This window comes from Watersipora subatra, chromosome 7, assembly GCF_963576615.1.
Source record: "Watersipora subatra chromosome 7, tzWatSuba1.1, whole genome shotgun sequence".
Classification (NCBI taxonomy): Eukaryota; Metazoa; Bryozoa; class Gymnolaemata; order Cheilostomatida; family Watersiporidae; genus Watersipora; species Watersipora subatra.
The window spans coordinates 33620072-33639167 of record NC_088714.1 but is presented as its reverse complement, the minus strand read 5'-3'; the positions used below and the strand labels follow the sequence as shown (position 1 = coordinate 33639167).

The window sequence follows — 19096 nt, the reverse complement described above, 5'->3', positions numbered from 1 at the left end:
AGGATTGGTCTACAAAGACAAAAATGACATCAAATTGTAGCTGATGTTTTAGCCTTTTATTGGTCGTGATTTTATTAAATCGACCTTTTTGACGCAACCACATCTTTAATCATTGGTTATACTACAAGTGTGCATAAACCAATGAAAATTAGTTGCATTTGTCAACGTACCTCTGTCTGAGTCACGCTCAGCGTATCATTGGCCCCTCAAAACTTAATTATTGTCAGTAACTCTTTCGCTGTTGAATAGGCTATTAATCAAATTACTGCCTCATACCGCAAGAGGTTTATTTTGCAGCTCTTCAATATACATGTATGATCATGGTAGATATTAACCCTCAATATACATGTATGATCGTCGTAGATATTAACCTTCAATAAACATGTAAGATCATGGTAGATATTAACCTTCAATATACTTGTATGACCATGGTAGATATTAACCTTCAATATACATGTATGATCATGATAGATATTAACCTTCAGTATACATGTATGATCATGGTAGATATTAACCCTCAATATACATGTATGATCTTGGTAGATATTAACCTTCAATATACATGTAAGATCATGGTAGATATTAACCTTCAATATACATGTATGATCATGGTAGATATTAACCCTCAATATACATGTATGATCATGGTAGATATTAACCTTCAATATACATGTATGATCATGGTAGATATTAACCTTCAATATACATGTATGATCATGGTAGATATTAACCTTCAATATACATGTATGATCATGGTAGATATTAACCCTCAATATACATGTATGATCTTGGTAGATATTAACCTTCAATATACATGTATGATCATGGTAGATATTAACCCTCAATATACATGTATGATCTTGGTAGATATTAACCTTCAATATACATGTAAGATCATGGTAGATATTAACCTTCAATATACATGTATGATCATGGTAGATATTAACCTTCAATATACTTGTATGATCATGATAGATATTAACCTTTAGTATACTTGCATGACCATGGTAGATATTAACCTTCAATATACTTGTATGATCATGGTAGATATTAGATATTATCCTTTATAGAATCTCCCAGCGTAACACATGGTACAAGAGATTAGTGCATGTTGATACTAGGGTTGGACATTAGCTCGATAGTCGACTTTGATAGTCTCGATATGAATATGTTGCCTATTTTTAGCCTATCAAAACATCCGAAACTTGTATATCGTTATCAAATAGTAAAAAATAATATATATAGCCCAATAGTTTTGCGGATACAGTCAAACTCAGATAACTCGCCCTCGGATAGCTCGAACACATGGTTAACTCGAACGGATTTGTTTGGTTCGTTCTCACGTAATGATAAACTGCTTTAGATAACTCGACCTCAACTTGGTTAACTCGAACAGTTTTTTGCCCAATGGCTACTGCGACGGTTGTTATCACTTTAGAATATCACTTTATTCCAAGCCATCGAGATAAACCTCAACTTTTAGGAGTTCTTAGACTTCTGGTGACATTTTTAAACTTAACAGTAGAAGCCTTTTAATTTGCAATAAGCCATCTATGCATTTGATTTATATATAGTTTGTATATGTACATTTATCTACTAATAAATACATGGACTTGTGACAGTGCTCTGATAACTTGAACACTTTCATTCGGTCCTGTGAAGTTTGAGTTATCCGGGTTTGCTTGTAGTTTTTGTTATCTTTTCTGCAGATTTTTTTTTCTGCAGCTCTTCCTTTTCTTATCCTTTTCACAATCCTCAATCTTTTCAGGCACGATAATACAATAGTTTTACCAGCTGCCAATAACTATCGATCAACTCTGTCTGCTCATTGATAATTAGATCGCTATCGGTGGGACAACTCCAACGATAGTCGATCACACCTTCCCAAACTACAAATGCCATCTCTAGTAGATACTATTGGTTTTTGCAGGAAAGTTCTCATTGTCTGGAAAGAAAAAAGATAAGAAGATAAGTAAAACAGTACCTGATGTTCTCTCTAGGGGAGGAATAGTATGGCCTGCTCAGGTAAGCTCTCTTCTATCTAGAGACTCTCTACTCTACTGGCTATAACTAGTTTTAGCTGGAGAGTTTGACAGAAAAACCTATTTATTGAGAAACAAACAACAGCAAGCTATATAAACACGGTACATTTTGCTTTCTAAATGTTCCAGATTTAAACAGCTTGTAAATGCTTTCATAGTGACAGAGTTTAGAATTGGTTAATGATGTGATGTGATATGAAATGATGTGAATCTGCCTCAAGGCTTTCGAAGAGTGTTAATTATAACTGTAGTTTGTAAATTTATTTTCCTTTGTGCTGCATAATCGTGGTAGTGTATTTGCTAATATATTTATGGATGCATTTAAAGTTTTGATATTGTTTAATGCTTTTTCTTCCTTTTTGCTCTGAACAAGTAAGGTGGTCTGAGTTTTATTATTGCAGCTCATAGAGCATTGCAGAACTTCAATAGAATTACTTAACACCCAGTATTAGTTTCCAATATTTCCATTTGTTTTCGATCTTATTGGTTGATTCAAATCAATGTAATTAATTCATTTTTTACTTAACTCGCTACAGTTGGAAGATTATGGACTCTCCTGTCTCTTCGACGTATATCTTATTATCTCTGCTGATGTCATTGCCATCATGGAGATGGATACATTGGAAATTGTCTTCTCCTGTTGGTGCTCATCTGTCATTGGATGGACGAATTGTCAATCAAATGACTCAGGGCCAGGTACTATTTTAGTTTCTGTGGTGTGCTTTATATTTTGTGCAATTTTGTTATGCTACTTCTACATAGTAAGCTTGGACTCATTGTTCTGCATCGCCTCTTCTGCAAGTTGGTGGACATGTGCCTAGGCATCTGACTCTACTTGACAGGTCTGAAGGTGTACATAAACCAGGGAAATTGTATTTATGTGAAGCCCATAGATAATGAAGATACTCTGGAAATCATGGAGAGATTGAGAATTGTAACACTGGGGTGTGAGGTGAGTGTCTGGTGTATTTATTTAATGATATTTTTCTGTTTGGTTGTGCATGTCATATGCGCACATTACGTAAGCATTCTCTTTAATATGAAGTTCTTTGCCTTGATTCAAATTTTTGATACATGAGCAAATGCCTACTTATGAACACTTCAGCATACAACGTTTAATTTGAGCAGATATTTGGCCTTACCCGAAATAATTTTCAACATAAAAAGATCAAAGTTCCTTGAATCATTGCTGTTTTGGATATAGAATTGAAGATGCTGGTGAAAATTGTTGATAAAATGAAGAGCATTACAAATATAATAAAAATATACATGTATGCACTAAATTAGTTTAAATTTGACCTAGTCTAAGTTAGAGTAGGTGTTATTACTGTCGTGGCATTTAATCCTAAACATCTTCAAACCTGCCTATCTATTAGAGTGTCTACACATTGTCAAACCTGCTTATCTATTAGAGTGTCTACACATTGTCAAACCTGCCTATCTATTAGAGTGTCTACACATTGTCAAACCTGCCTATCTATTAGAGTGTCTACACATTGTCAAACCTGCCTATCTATTAGAGTGTCTACACATTGTCAAACCTGCCTATCTATTAGAGTGTCTACACATTGTCAAACCTGCCTATCTATTAGAGTGTCTACACATTGTCAAACCTGCCTATCTATTAGAGTGTCTAAACATTGTCAAACCTGCCTATCTATTAGAGTGTCTACACATTGTCAAACCTGCCTATCTATTAGAGTGTCTAAACATTGTCAAACCTGCCTATCTATTAGAGTGTCTACACATTGTCAAGCCTGCCTATTTATTAGAGTGTCTAAACATTGTCAAACCTGCCTATCTATTAGAGTGTCTACAAGGTAAAGTAGTTTTCATACACTTCATTTTTACATAGTTTTATATAATTCGTCTGCTTTTATGCTTTGTGTAATTTGTTAAGGTATTCATTGAGGAGCTGTCATAGGTTTTTGAGCTGAGGAGTAAAATCCAATGAATGATAGTGTATTCTTGGGGGAGTGTTTGCTCCAGGGTATGATGGTCTTTGCATTATTCTGCAATACTTGCTGGTAGACGAAAACCTTTTTCTTCATTAAAACAAAACATATATTCTGAAGAAAATGTTTAATGCTCATAGGTAGTACTTGCTCTAACTAAAACTAATAACCTTATATACTCGTCTCATAGGTAGTACTTGCTCTGACTAAAACTAATAACCTTATATACTCATCTCATAGGTAGTACTTGCTCTAACTAAAACTAATAACCTTATATACTCGTCTCATAGCTAGTACTTGCTCTAACTAAAACTAATAACCTTATATACTCGTCTCATAGGTAGTACTTGCTCTAACTAAAACTAATAACCTTATATACTCGTCTCATAGCTAGTACTTGCTCTAACTAAAACTAATAACCTTATATACTCGTCTCATAGCTAGTACTTGCTCTAACTAAAACTAATAACCTTATATACTCGTCTCATGGGTAGTACTTGCTCTAACTAAAACTAATAACCTTATATACTCATCTCATAGGTAGTACTTGCTCTAACTAAAACTAATAACCTTATATACTCGTCTCATAGGTAGTACTTGCTCTAACTAAAACTAATAACCTTATATACTCGTCTCATAGGTAGTACTTGCTCTAACTAAAACTAATAACCTTATATACTCATCTCATAGGTAGTACTTGCTCTAACTAAAACTAATAACCTTATATACTCGTCTCATAGCTAGTACTTGCTCTAACTAAAACTAATAACCTTATATACTCGTCTCATAGGTAGTACTTGCTCTAACTAAAACTAATAACCTTATATACTCATCTCATAGGTAGTACTTGCTCTAACTAAAACTAATAACCTTATATACTCGTCTCATAGGTAGTACTTGCTCTAACTAAAACTAATAACCTTATATACTCGTCTCATAGCTAGTACTTGCTCTAACTAAAACTAATAACCTTATATACTCGTCTCATAGGTAGTACTTGCTCTAACTAAAACTAATAACCTTATATACTCGTCTCATAGGTAGTACTTGCGCTAACTAAAACTAATAACCTTATATACTCGTCTCATAGGTAGTACTTGCTCTAACTAAAACTAATAACCTTATATACTCATCTCATAGGTAGTACTTGCTCTAACTAAAACTAATAACCTTATATACTCGTCTCATAGCTAGTACTTGCTCTAACTAAAACTAATAACCTTATATACTCGTCTCATAGCTAGTACTTGCTCTAACTAAAACTAATAACCTTATATACTCGTCTCATAGCTAGTACTTGCTCTAACTAAAACTAATAACCTTATATACTCGTCTCATAGGTAGTACTTGCTCTAACTAAAACTAATAACCTTATATACTCGTCTCATAGGTAGTACCTGCTCTAACTAAAACTAATAACCTTATATACTCGTCTCATAGGTAGTACTTGCTCTAACTAAAACTAATAACCTTATATACTCATCTCATAGGTAGTACTTGCTCTAACTAAAACTAATAACCTTATATACTCGTCTCATAGGTAGTACTTGCTCTAACTAAAACTAATAACCTTATATACTCGTCTCATAGGTAGTACTTGCTCTAACTAAAACTAATAACCTTATATACTCGTCTCATAGGTAGTACTTGCTCTAACTAAAACTAATAACCTTATATACTCGTCTCATAGCTAGTACTTGCTCTAACTAAAACTAATAACCTTATATACTCGTCTCATAGGTAGTACTTGCTCTAACTAAAATTAATAACCTTATATACTCGTCTCATAGGTAGTACTTGCTCTAACTAAAACTAATAACCTTATATACTCATCTCATAGGTAGTACTTGCTCTAACTAAAACTAATAACCTTATATACTCGTCTCATAGGTAGTACTTGCTCTAACTAAAACTAATAACCTTATAGACTCGTGGTGGGCTTCCAGATAAGAGTTGTTGTAATCAGACCATTTCAGGTGAGGCAAACCCATGTTGCCGACGCCTGAAATCAGCTCGGATAGACTTGGATTACAAAACGTGTAGGGATCCTAAGGTTTCATAGTCTTTGAACATGTCTAGACTGTGTTTCACCGATTGTTTTTCACACAGACTGAAGAAATGGTGCTAAAACGCAATGCCCACGGCCAGTTAGGATTCCATGTTCACATGGAAGGCATCGTTTCTGATGTTGAGCCGATGGGCCATGCCTGGAAAGCTGGTCTGCGAACAGGAAGTCGGCTCGTCGAGATATGCAAGGTCGCTATGATTACACTGACTCATGAGCAGATGATAGAATTATTGCGGACAAGTAGCACTGTGTCCGTGAGTGTCATAGCTGCACTTGATGATGGCAAGCCACGCAGGTTAGTGACAACCTTGCTACACCAGTCCACTCACAGTAAGGTTTAATATGAGCTGCTAGTGAGCTGAATGATGTGGATTATTTGTGTGGCAACGACCGCAGGTGAGCTAGTATGAAAGCGAGATAAATTGAAGGTGCTTTGTTGTACTGTTGTGAGTAGAGTTGCCCTGATTTTAATATCGGTGTCGGTGCCGATATGGGTGTTGCGTATCTGAATCGGTATCGACCGACCTTTTCTTAAAAAATCGGAAACTTCAGATACTTTTTACAGATAAACTATTTACCAGAAAACCGTATTTTAGCCTGTTACACTAATAAAAAATCATCAGCTGCAAGTTTCTTACTTTTACCTAATGAATTCCGGGCCTGTCACATAATCTATTTCATGTCTATAGCCTAATAAACATCAACACAGCTGAGGAATCTTTGGGCTTTAGTCAGGACGTAATCACCAAGTGTGGTATTTCCCAATTACAGCGATATGATTTATTGCAGCCAATCACGAACGAAAGCACAATGATGGGAAACAAGAATGCGGTGTAATGTTTCTATGTACTAGCATTACGAAAGTAATTTGAGCAGTCAGATGCATAAAGTTATCTATCTCCCTTGATCCTGATGATATGATGTATCATTTGCATGCATAAAATAACCTCAGTTGCCTATCGGTATTTAGCCTGTCCTCCATAATCTGTGGCAAATGAGTCTTTCTTCAGTACGCTTGGCTACATCGATAGTGATGGAAGATAAAGACATCTCACTGAGATAATTGAATCACTAAGGGTAATTAAGAGCAACATTTATTTGCTCTAGACTTGTACAGGTGCAGCAGTTCGTTCAGCAGTAGAAGCGAGACTTCATTATTACAGAGAAAGTTGTACCACTAACAGTAATTACCATTATTAATAGCAGATTACAAGAAACATGGACTGTTTTGCTACTACATGCACAGTATGTCAGCATGTGACTATATATACATGTATATCTTTTTTCCATGAATACAAACAAATACATCAATATTTATATTTTCTTTGCATTATATTTGCATAATAAAATTAACAATTATATATGCAACACAGAAGATCTGATTCGGTATCTGAATCGGATTATTTTTCAATAAGAATCGGTGTATCGGATCGGTATCTGAATCGGCTGGTGAAATTAGAATCGGGGCATCTCTAGTTGTGAGATACCATGCAAGAGGGTTAATATCCCTGTGTGACACGGAGTCACGGCAGCGTAAAAAGTAGGTTGTTGTTTCCCCGCAATCTAAGAGCTGTCAGGAAGGCTATTAAGAAGCGGCAATATCCTTACGATTCAATAAATCATCAGCTAAGGTGTTCTGCAATGTATCATGGCTCTCAACCACTCAGAGTTCATCTAATTGTTGTCACTATATCAGCCTTTCATTCAGTTGTTGTCTCCACCCGGCCTCGGAATACAATTAAATCTTGTTCGGTTGGGTTTCAGTCATAGTGATCATTCAGTGTACATAGTTAGTTTGACCTACTTATGTGGCTGACCAATGTTTTCTATTTACTCTTTCTGTCCAACATTCATTATCTCTGTTCATCAGCTCATTTAGAATTTGTATGCTCCCCTTCTATGTAAATGACAATATGATTATAATCCTTAGTGAGCCATATTTCTAACTTATTACTGTAAAATAGTATTGGGTCTATCTAAACGTCGATGGGCCTGTGATTGGGACAAATTTCAGTCAAGCAAAGTGGTTGCCACTTTGTTGTATTTTTTATTTGTCGCTGATATGTTTAAGACCTGGATGTGGAAATTTATTGAATATAATTTATTTGTAAAATTCTTGTTCACCAACCTTTCTCCAGCCGACTCAACTTAGCTGCCTGTTTATCACCGCACTGACTCTCTGTTGCAGGAGTCTAGAAGAGAAAGAGCGGTCTAGTGATTATTACACACTCTACCAGACAGATGATTCTCGACAGCATCTGCCTACTGCAGTTCCTCGCCATCAACCATTCCAGCACCAAAACATGTGAGCTGTCGCCGGCTGTTCTATTGTTGCATGTAAAATCTACCTTTTGCTATTGATTGCAGAAACTTTATGGATTCAGCATGTGTAGCCACAACAAATATCTACACTACACTTTGACGATACATTTAGTTGGGTTAACTATGGCATGGACTGCAAGTGGACTTGCATGCTCTTTTTGCAATAAACTGCCATTTATGTGTATGTGAATGTACGACCAATAAGATGAAATGTTTGTGACATGTACAGCCAGTGATCTGGCGTGTATGTGACATGCACCGCCAGTGATATGGCATGTATGTGGCATGTACTGCAAGTGAGCTGGCAGGTATGTGACATGTACTACCAGTGGTATGGAATGTATGTGGCATGTACTGCTGGCATATGTATATTGGTATATCTATTTATGTAAGATCATATACTAGTGAGCTAGGAGGCCTGTCTGACTATACTGCTATTGCGTTGATATGCTTCTATGCATCCTTTACCATGTATAGTGATGGAGAAGAAAGCAGTGCCTACTTCTCTGACGATGAGGCATCTCCCCAAAGCACTGTCATGTCGATAGCAAAGCGGGTGAACACTGTAACTCTCCGCAGCAGCTCCTCTGGAGGGTAAGTTTCATCTACCAACTCGTCTTTTTGAAGATTGGCCAGAGATAGTATACATGTAAAATGACACTTGTTTGTAATCCGAGGCTAGGTTGTAGGTTGTTAAAGGTCAACTTGGGCTACTAGAAGTATGGTAAAATTATACTTCAAGGCATTAATTATCTTAAATTTATTACCTTAACAATGAATAAAATTAATTATAGCAACTACAGTGGAACCTCTGTGCTAAACATATTTAGCTTTGGCTTGATTGTCGAGCATCGGTTTGTTCGAAAACTGAAATCCATTTTCTATATTCGAAAACTGAAATCCATTTTTTATATTCGAAAACTGAAATCCATTTTCTATATTCGAAACTGAAATCCATTTTCTATAAGAAACATTTGTATTTTATTCCATTTTTACCCCTAAGAAAAATACCTAAAATATTAAAAGTGTATTCGACACAATAACAGTTGTGTCGAATACACTCATACAGGATGTTCTCTTGCTCAACTCGCATACTTGGAGCTTTAAAAATCTTTTCGAGTTTGGATGGTTTTTTATGCGAATCCTCTGGCTGGACTCCAAATTGTTCTAATGAGAAAGTCGAGCACTAAAACTCCACTGTAGATTAAACGATGAATTTTATCGATAGAGTAATTGTGATACTGATAGCAGAGCTGTAGCTACAAAACTGCAAACGGGCTTTGCACTTAGTTTAGCTGGTTCTATCAGTATTAGAATTAATCACAACTATTTTCTTTTTTATTTATTGTTATCATAATTATAAAAATCGTTTTAGTAAAAAAATCAAGTGTAATCAGTATAAAATACAAAAGCATCAAACATATCTTTTGCTGGCTAACCGCATATCACAATTTTTTGTCATATCTCCAGCCCTGGGCATGATTGAGGTTGTACTATAATTTATCTTATAATTTATATATATATATGTGTGTGTGTATGTATATGTATGTGTATATATGTGTATGTATGTATATATATGCGTATGTGTATATATATATATATATATATATGTATATATATATATATATCTATGTATATATATATATGTATATATATATATATGTATATATATGTGTAGCGACCGTAAGTCCTTATGCTCCTTATGCTGTCGTTGAGCGCAGCTACTGGCTCAAGGTCATAAGCCACGGCTAAAGCCAAGTGTTTAAAACTTACGTGGGGCTCAGGGCGGCTTCTCAATAAATGCGGTTTCTGCTCAGTTCCACGTTATAACCATAGAATCGCAGTCATGATACACTTTTATGTACGGGGTTTTAGCGACCTACTCATTTATTTTCAAGGTCATGGAATACTTTATGGAATACTTTAGAATAAAGAAGAATTTAACGCTCATGTTTAACTCACCACAGTCATAGGTAATTAACACCTTTTCATTCTTGGCCGGCATCTTTCCATAAACGTGAAGCCCTCTAACAGTGCAATAAAAATCTAGCTGAGACATGGCAAGTAAGTTATTGATGCAAGAGTTTAGGAATTTTAATTCGAACTTGGAAGTAAAAGAAAATTCTTTTCACGTGTACTGATGTAGCCTGTCTTCTTATTCAAGAGGACGGGGGTATAGCAAAACCCGTCTTAACACTCTCGCTCCCGAAGGGGGTCAAGGATGGCAAAACCTCAGTCATTAGCCGCGGTCTGTGGGCATACGCGGCTTGTTGGAGGATTATTTTTTCTTTCGTGAGTCATCTGTTTTTGAGCAGAAGCCACGCGGCTTTAGCATGAGGACTTACGGTATATATATGTGTATGTATATATATGTATATGTATATATATGTGTATGTATATATATGTATATATATGTGTATGCATATATATGTATATACTAGCTGCACTGTCCGGCGTTCCCCGGGTAATAAAAGGCCTTTGGACAGAAAATTTGTTTTTATTTAACATATAACAACAGTTGCCATTCTAACTTTCAAACTACATATCATGAGAGAAGTGTTTTGTGTAGATGAAATAAGTTAAGAGAAAAAATAAAAACAACTGTAAAGGTTTTCAAACTTTGTCAAACAACTGTGACTTTCAAACTACGCGTCGTGAGGAAAATATTCTGTGCAGGTTTAATAAATTAAAAAAAATAAAACGACTATAAAAAGGTTTAAATGTAATTGCGAAATAATTAGCAAGTAATAGCTAAATAAAGTCTGTTTTGCTACGATTACAATAAAAGATGCTTCGGTAATAATACAATTAATATGAACTGAGAAAACAAAATAAAAATCCTGAATATGTAGAATTAATAATAACAATTTTTGCATATAAGTGTATGTGTGTGTGTATAAAAAAGGTTACTGTTCCACCAGAAGCTCTGACCCTGGCACAAATGTAAAAATGGAATATCGGACTGTCTTTGTCTGACTGAAAGATGAGAGAATGTAGAGACCATTCTTTCTCGAGATAATACAATTGTCCGCGTGAAAAGTATTGACTTCCACTGCGATTTAGCAATTAAACTTTATGGAATGCGGGAAATAGAAGTTCACGAAAAATCAATATTATCATGTTATCTATCATAGAGTTAATAGAAATCATTGAGTCTCAAATAATGTCATTTAATGTGTGCATACGCTATATGGTATATGATAATGCCTTTGATCAATATGCCTTGCGTAGCTCAGTGCTAGAGCATGTGGTTAACAATCTTGCGAATGCAATCTCCGTGAGTTCAAATTCATCAAAATGCGGAATTTTAATTCTAAGATTTTAATAACTATAGCTATACATACCGAAGGATAAACGACAGAAAACAGACAACAGACCACAAACTTTGAGAACTATATATAGATATTTGCCCTGTTCTGTTCGCAACAGTTCTTCTTGCTCTCCTGGCTCTACTCTTTCTGGCAAGCATAAGCACCCTGAGAAGAGAGCTCGTAGTGATACAGATCATGACCGAAGACACGTGAGCAAGTCACAGGAGCAACGTTACAGCGAGCCTGAGTCCATAAGTCAGAGAAGACCTCCAGCAGGGCCTGTTTATACCCCACCACCTTTGCAGTACGCACCATCGGGTAAGGATCCGGCCTAAAGACATATACGCGGATTTAATAGAACAGCATCCAGATGCGTGTTTGTTACAAAATAGGAGTTGTTTGCTCTGACATGTGAACTTAAATCAGGGGTTGGCAACCTTAAGAAGCTAATAAATTGAGACTTTAAAAGCTGCAAACTCACTCTATGTATATAGTCTGGTGGATAGCATTGGTTATATTCATCTGTATTATTTGATGGGAATCATCTGTAACTAGGATTTAAGATATTACTACAGTTGCTTTTCTTCAGGAGTAAAAACACAGTGAAGTCAATAAATAATAATAGATTTTAGCAAGCAGTTGATGGCTGAGAATTATCTCCTCATGTTGTTATTTTTGTAAAATACACATTAGGTTAGCCAAAAGCTGTTCTCAAGCATATCAAGTCATGGAACTGTAGGAAAAGCTAACTAAAGTGTGATAGCTGTATAGCTTATCTCGTCAGTCAGTGTTCACTCAAGTTTTTGCTTACACGTTTATCTAACGATTTTCTTCTAGGGCTTCTTTATGAGGAGATTAAGAGAAGCCCTCTCTTTTACTTGACTATTCCTGATGGGCAGATCTTAGGTATCAAATCTGATCGCATGCGCATTGACCAAAGACTTTGGGGGTCACCCTAAAAAGAGATTGCTCACTACTATCCTTGCATACAACTATTTTGTTATTATTACGCATTCTACTTGCTTCGCCTCCGCTTCTTTCTTCCTCTCCATTTTGTTCATAGCCTGAAGTTCTAACTGGCTGTATGTGTCGATTTAAGGCGTCGCATCCATGCTGAGAAGTATGTTTACCTCTTCAAGTAGTGCCTGAGCATTTCTAACGTGAACAATTTATTTCGTATGGAAAACTAACTTGATCATATCTGAAATTATGTTATATTTTACAACTCAACTGTTTCAAGAATGCAACTTAAGCGTTCTTAACACTTGATTTTTTGCCACACTGTTAATTGCACGAGATAAACTCTCACCTACTCACCGCTAATAGCAACCAAAGAATCATTTTCATATTTGAGTCTGCTACGCAATGTTCATTGAGTTTCTGTTGCCGGATCTTTAGAGTTGTGTACTCTATAATAAAATTGCTTGTTTTAGCTGCTCCTTATTATCAGTCTACGCCACTCGTCAATGGCCTAAATACCTCTTCACCGGAATCAACGCAGAAGAACCGACAGCGGAAGGAGTCGAGAGGCACCACTGCAGTCGCCTCTTCAAAAAGGTTAGCCTCTTATTACTCTGTGTACTCAGTTTCCCTAGTCGCTGTGACACTCAGGCTTTCTTGTATATGAAAAACTCCTAATGTGGGGCAATTCCAAAAATGCTTGCTACTAGCTGTATGCAAACATTTGTGTATTCATTTGCGATTTAGTCCCAACATTTGTTTATATCGTGGCAGAGTATAGCAGTATAGTTGTACTGTACTGTTGCTTGGGGTGATATTTGATCAGGTTCTTTGGACTCCACCAGCTTTTTTTATTCCTAATTTTAGTAGAAAAACTGAACATTTAAATAAACTCGGTTTTTTAAGTAAACTTTTAGTGTCAGTTTACAGAGTAAAAACTAAGGCTGAATACAACCATACGCACTTACAGTCGGGATATTTTCTTAGAGTTGCCTTCTTGTTAGCATTTGTAATGTAGGAATAATAACTCCTTAGTACCTCCTTGCTATTTCAGAGGTGTTCAACGCCACAAGTCATGGTAATAGTATATTATACTCTCATTCGAATATGTAACACTCAGCTAATGTTCTCCACTGTGTGTCTCTGGTTGTGCTCTCCTGTGAGTGCGTGACTTTTCGAGTAATGAATGGACAGAATGGTGTTATTTCACTCGTTCAGATTGTGTGTTTACGTTTCGCTGAAAATTCTGTAGCCTGTTGTGTACTATTATCAGTTGTTTGTGCTTTAGTTGATATTCAGTTTAAGATATGGTTTCTGTTCAGTGTGTCTGAGAAAGCTATGGATAAGGGTTTACCTCCGACACTAACGATAACGATCATATGTGTGTTGATTCTTTGGTTCCCATGTCCTTGTATGTAGCCTTAGCTCCCGTGTCTCTGTACGCTGCATCACATTCTTCCTATTCTATCATAGAGGTCAGGGTTTGTCATTAGCTAGTCGGTGTGCTAGTTGATTTGCTGTATTTCCTTGCATGCTTGTGATGAAAAAGTATGGCGAGCTGTGAAGGAGTAGGTAAAGTGAACATATACTCTCAGCTAACTGTTGACAACATTGTAGCACTTCTAACATTTTTCGATCTTTTCCTCTCCGCGTACTAACATTTAGCTCATTCCATAGACCAGTGCCATAAATGTATTTATATAACAGTTTTAGAGTGTCTGTCACTATTTATAGTTGATATCCGATTCTTGTCTTTTTCTTGACCCTAAACTATGTGATAATGTTGTTAGGGCTGCCAAGGATTGGAGGCATGTAGAGCCACCCAGTACAAGAAATTATCAGCCCTACACCGGAGAGGATACAAGGCAGCAACTTTCTGGGTAAGGTCCAGTATGAATGGTGACAATTTGTCATTGGTAAGCGCCGTTTTCCTTGGCAAATTCGCAATGCTGCGAGATGAGCTAGCATGAGTATTTACTAGAGCTGCACAATGATCGCGTTAATTAAACGATTAATGCGGTCATTACAAATACACGATTAACTGAGTTGAGCCAATTAATCTTCAATTAAAATACAACCGAGGTGGTGATCATGATGTGGTGCCTTTGTATTGTTCAATATATAGCGCTAACATAGCAGGTTACCACCATTTAATTTACTAACAAATAAGTATTATGACAAGCAGCACTTTCTTATCAATTATATACAACCACAATTATTTTGGACTCAACTATGAAACCACAAAGCATAGCTGTGCTACTCGAGTACAAATTCGAGTGCAAGTACTACTCGAGTACCGATTTCAACTACTCTCTACTCTACTCGAAGGGGCCATAATATGGGATGAATATACTCTACTTGTACTCCCTTGGGAAGAAAGTACTCGGAATCTACTTGCAAACTTAAATACTCTACTCTACTTTACTCTACATCAAAATACTCTACTCTACTTTACTCTACATCAAATATACTCTACTCTTACTTGCACCAGGGAGTTGTCAACTCCCTGTGGACACATAATATTTCTCTTTACTTTACCTAGACTGTGATCCAATTTGTATTGTGTACTACCGGCTTTGTTCAGCACCACAATTTCTCTGTTTGTACTTTGTACATGTGTAATGTATGTTGGAACAAGGGCTTTTTCTTATTGAAGTGTCAATCCAAGGTCACATAGACTACTGAAATGTTGTGCAAGTAACATGGTATGATAGTTAAGTGTCTGGGAGAAGTGTCTGGCATCTTGATGAGGCCACATCGCACCTCAATGAGCGATGCCGTTCTGGAGAACCTCATTTTCTGCAAATGCAACAGGCTGCAGGGCCTAGTATAAATAAAAAAAACTAGAACCCGGGAATAGTTGGACATTATACTCTTATATTATCATATTATTTTATCATATTATTATCATACCCTAATCATTATCATATTATATATATAGGCCTACCTGTACTGGTTAATTTGGCTGTTTTACTTGTTTGTTCGTTTTACTTTAATTTAATAAAAAGTACTTGATATTTGATTAATGTACTCTATACTTGTACTTGAAATTCAGAAGGAAAACTCTACTTGAACTTGAAATTTGAGAGATAACTCTACTTGTACTTGGAACCAAGTTGTGATACTCTACTTTTACTCGGAATCAAGTTGTGATACTCTACTTGTACTCGGAAGGCAGAAACATGTGTATACTTGTACTTGTACTCGATTTTGTTTTGAGTACTCGCTTACTCTACTTGAACTGAAAAAAAGTACTTGAGCACAGCTCTACCACAAAGTGAGTGCTAACATTAAACTTGTTTATACAATGCACAAGCACCGTGCCGATCCAGCCGTGTGGCCAAGTAGTTTAACCGTTCAACATGTTTCTAGGTAATAGCAAGAAAAGCGATTTCAGTATTATTTAATACATGTATCTCACAGTCTATTTTTTGTTTATTTTAGAAAGATTTTTTTAAAGTAAATTCCACATGTATTTTCATCTTTCAAAAAATCACAATCATATTTCAGCTTTAGAATATAAGTGATATAAGATTGACACTTGATTGGAACATGAAAGCAGAAAAAAATGTCTTCCATACTTGCTCTCGCATTTCCGTACGTTGTTGGAAGTGTAAACAAGAAAGCGAAGTGCACTACATGCCAGAAAGAATTTTCCTACTACCACAGCACATCATCATTAAAAGATAATGTAACTAATTCTCATCCTACCGCGCAGAAATCATCACCAGCTGTCGCAGACAATATTTACTACTACTGTCCCCACGCGAGTGGCTATTCTCTAAAGCTGGCAATATTGTACGTAGGAAGAGGGTATCTCTTTATTCGGATAATGTGAATAAACTGTGCTGCCTCAACTCTTGGCTGACTTAATTATAGACTTTCATAGACTGTTTTCATACTTATAATAATTATTACATCGTACCTTATTATATGTACGTTGTACATAACATGTAATCCTGCTAACAATTGTCTCAAATATAATTAATTTATATGTACCCGTATTATTTGTTTTTGAATATGCAGGTTTTTGCTAGATTAATTCTAAGATTAATCGAAGATTAACTGGTTCATACCAGTTATTAATCGCGATTAATTTTATAATCATTGTGCAGCTCTAGTATTTACGGTAGATATTTGGCTCAGCTAGTTCTTTTACACAGCCTTCTCACTAGTAGCCTTCTCACTAGTAGCCTTCTCACTAGTAGCCTTCTCACTAGTAGCCTTCTCACTAGTAGCCTTTTCACTAGTAGCCTTCTCACTAGTAGCCTTCTCACTAGTAGCCTTCTCACTAGTAGCCTTCTCACTAGTAGCCTTCTAACTAGTAGCCTTCTCACTAGTAGCCTTCTCACTAGTAGCCTTCTCACTAGTAGCCTTCTCACTAGTAGCCTTCTCACTAGTAGCCTTCTCACTAGTAGCCTTCTCACTAGTAGCCTTCTCACTAGTAGCCTTCTCACTAGTAGCCTTTAGCGAGCAAATTTATATATGCCAGTCTATTTAAATCCTCTCTTGCCAAACCAAACATATTCTGCAAGCTTCCGTTTGCAAGCTTTTATTTGCAAGGTTGTTGTATTCATGGTTCAAATTGCTAAAGTTACCTGCATCATTGACATCTTGCTCTCTTATTGCAGAAGAATGAAGCGCTACAGGTAGAGCTTTTCTTGCTGTGCCTTAATAACCACATCTAAATAGGTTGCTTGCGTCCTACTTTCCTTCGCATGTTGTTCAGGGGAGTTAGTTGGGCTATATATCTGGGCAGGTGGCTGAATACAGGGAAGAGGGGCACTCAATATAACTAGTCATACAGGGAGGTGACTTATTATAGCAGGTTATACAGGAAGGTGACAGACTATAACAGGTTATACAGGGAGATGACTGACTATAGCTAGTTATATAGGGAGGTGACAGACTATAACAGGTCATACAGGGAAATGATAGACTATAGCAGGTTATACAGGGAGATGATAGACTAGCAGATTATCCAGGGAGGTGACTGACTATAGCAGGTTATACAGGGAGGTGACAGACTATAGCAGGTTATACAGGGAGGTGACAGGCTATAACAGGTTATCCAGGGAGGTGACAGACTATAGCAGGTTATACAGGGAGATGATGACTAGCAGATTATCCAGGGAGGTGACTGACTATAGCAGGTTATACAGGGAGGTGACAGACTATAGCAGGTTATACAGGGAGGTGACAGACTATAACAGGTTATCCAGGGAGGTGACAGACTATAGCAGGTTATACAGGGAGGTGATAGACAATATCAGGTCATACAGGGAAGTGACTGACTATAGCTAGTTATACAGGGAGATTATAGACTATAACAGGTTATACAGGGAGGTGATAGACTATGGATGGTCAGATGTCATTTATAATTGCATGGAATTTGGTATTTTCTATTGCATCTTTATCTTGGAGTCATATTGCTAACTCCTTTGGTTTTGGATTTCTCTAATCAGGTTATGACAGTTTAAATTTATGAAAGAGCTCATTTGTGGTTTTGTATTTTACCATTTGTAATCATCTTACCTTGAGTTGAGTGAGAATATTAACCATGTATGGTGAGAGTGAGGTGCCGATTTCACTTATTTGAACTACCACTGCTTTCAGACTTGCTGACACTATAAAAGAGTTGTAACACATGTAATAAATTCATATTATATATTATACTGGTTGTAGGCTTGTATTACAGAAACACGGTTTACTAGTCGTAATATGTATAGTGTGATTGGTCTTTGGTTTGAATGATAATGTTCATTTTGCATTAGACATATGTGCCCTTTTTGCTCAACAAATTCTAGTTACACAAATGCTTCCCAGTGCAGATTATTCTCCATTGTGGATTTGTGAGAGTGAGAGGGAGAGAGGGCAGGAGGGGGAGAGAGAGAGGGCGAGAGGGCGGGAGGGGGAGAGAGAGCGAGGTAGGGAGGGGAGAGATAAGGGAGAGAGAGAGCGAGGTAGGGAGAGATAAGGGAGGAGAGAGTGTGGGAGGGAGGGGGAGAGATAAGGGAGTAAGAGAGCGAGGTAGGGAGGGAGAGGGTGAGGTAGGGAGAGGGTGAGGTAGGGAGAGGGTGAGGTAGGGAGAGGGTGAGGTAGGGAGAGGGTGAGGTAGGGAGGGAGAGGGTGAGGCAGGGAGGGTGAGGTAGGGAGAGGGAGATAAGGGAGGGAGAGAGACCAATTTAATGTTGGATGCCTCCTCTCAACACCCACAACCTGTTGTTTCCAGGTCAGGCCCTTTAAACCACAGTAGCTCGTAATATTTTGCTGTCGTAGGTCTCAAGAGATTTTAGCTCGACAATCGGCACCCAACCACCCAGGTGATTCATTGGCTGAGAGGAATTCTGGGACCAGCGGCCATTATTCGGTGAGTGTTATTGGCTCGGCATGATTATTGTGGGCACTATTCACTCCGCATTTGCTTCCAAAGTAATG

The 19096-nt window shown here is 37.0% G+C and overlaps 1 protein-coding gene across 1 annotated transcript in view; it reads left to right on the top strand.

Moving 5' to 3' along the window:
- LOC137401181 (signal-induced proliferation-associated 1-like protein 2) overlaps positions 1-19096 on the top strand; it is a 93121-nt gene that overhangs the window by 61557 nt on the left and 12468 nt on the right. Inside the window, exons 18-29 of the mRNA XM_068087566.1 lie at positions 1931-2025; positions 2579-2738; positions 2885-2994; positions 6107-6360; positions 8254-8370; positions 8865-8981; positions 11817-12016; positions 13132-13255; positions 13713-13736; positions 14449-14538; positions 17290-17307; positions 18938-19028. Coding sequence (XP_067943667.1) covers positions 1931-2025; positions 2579-2738; positions 2885-2994; positions 6107-6360; positions 8254-8370; positions 8865-8981; positions 11817-12016; positions 13132-13255; positions 13713-13736; positions 14449-14538; positions 17290-17307; positions 18938-19028 — 1400 coding nt within the window. The remainder of the gene's footprint in view (positions 1-1930; positions 2026-2578; positions 2739-2884; positions 2995-6106; positions 6361-8253; positions 8371-8864; positions 8982-11816; positions 12017-13131; positions 13256-13712; positions 13737-14448; positions 14539-17289; positions 17308-18937; positions 19029-19096) is intronic.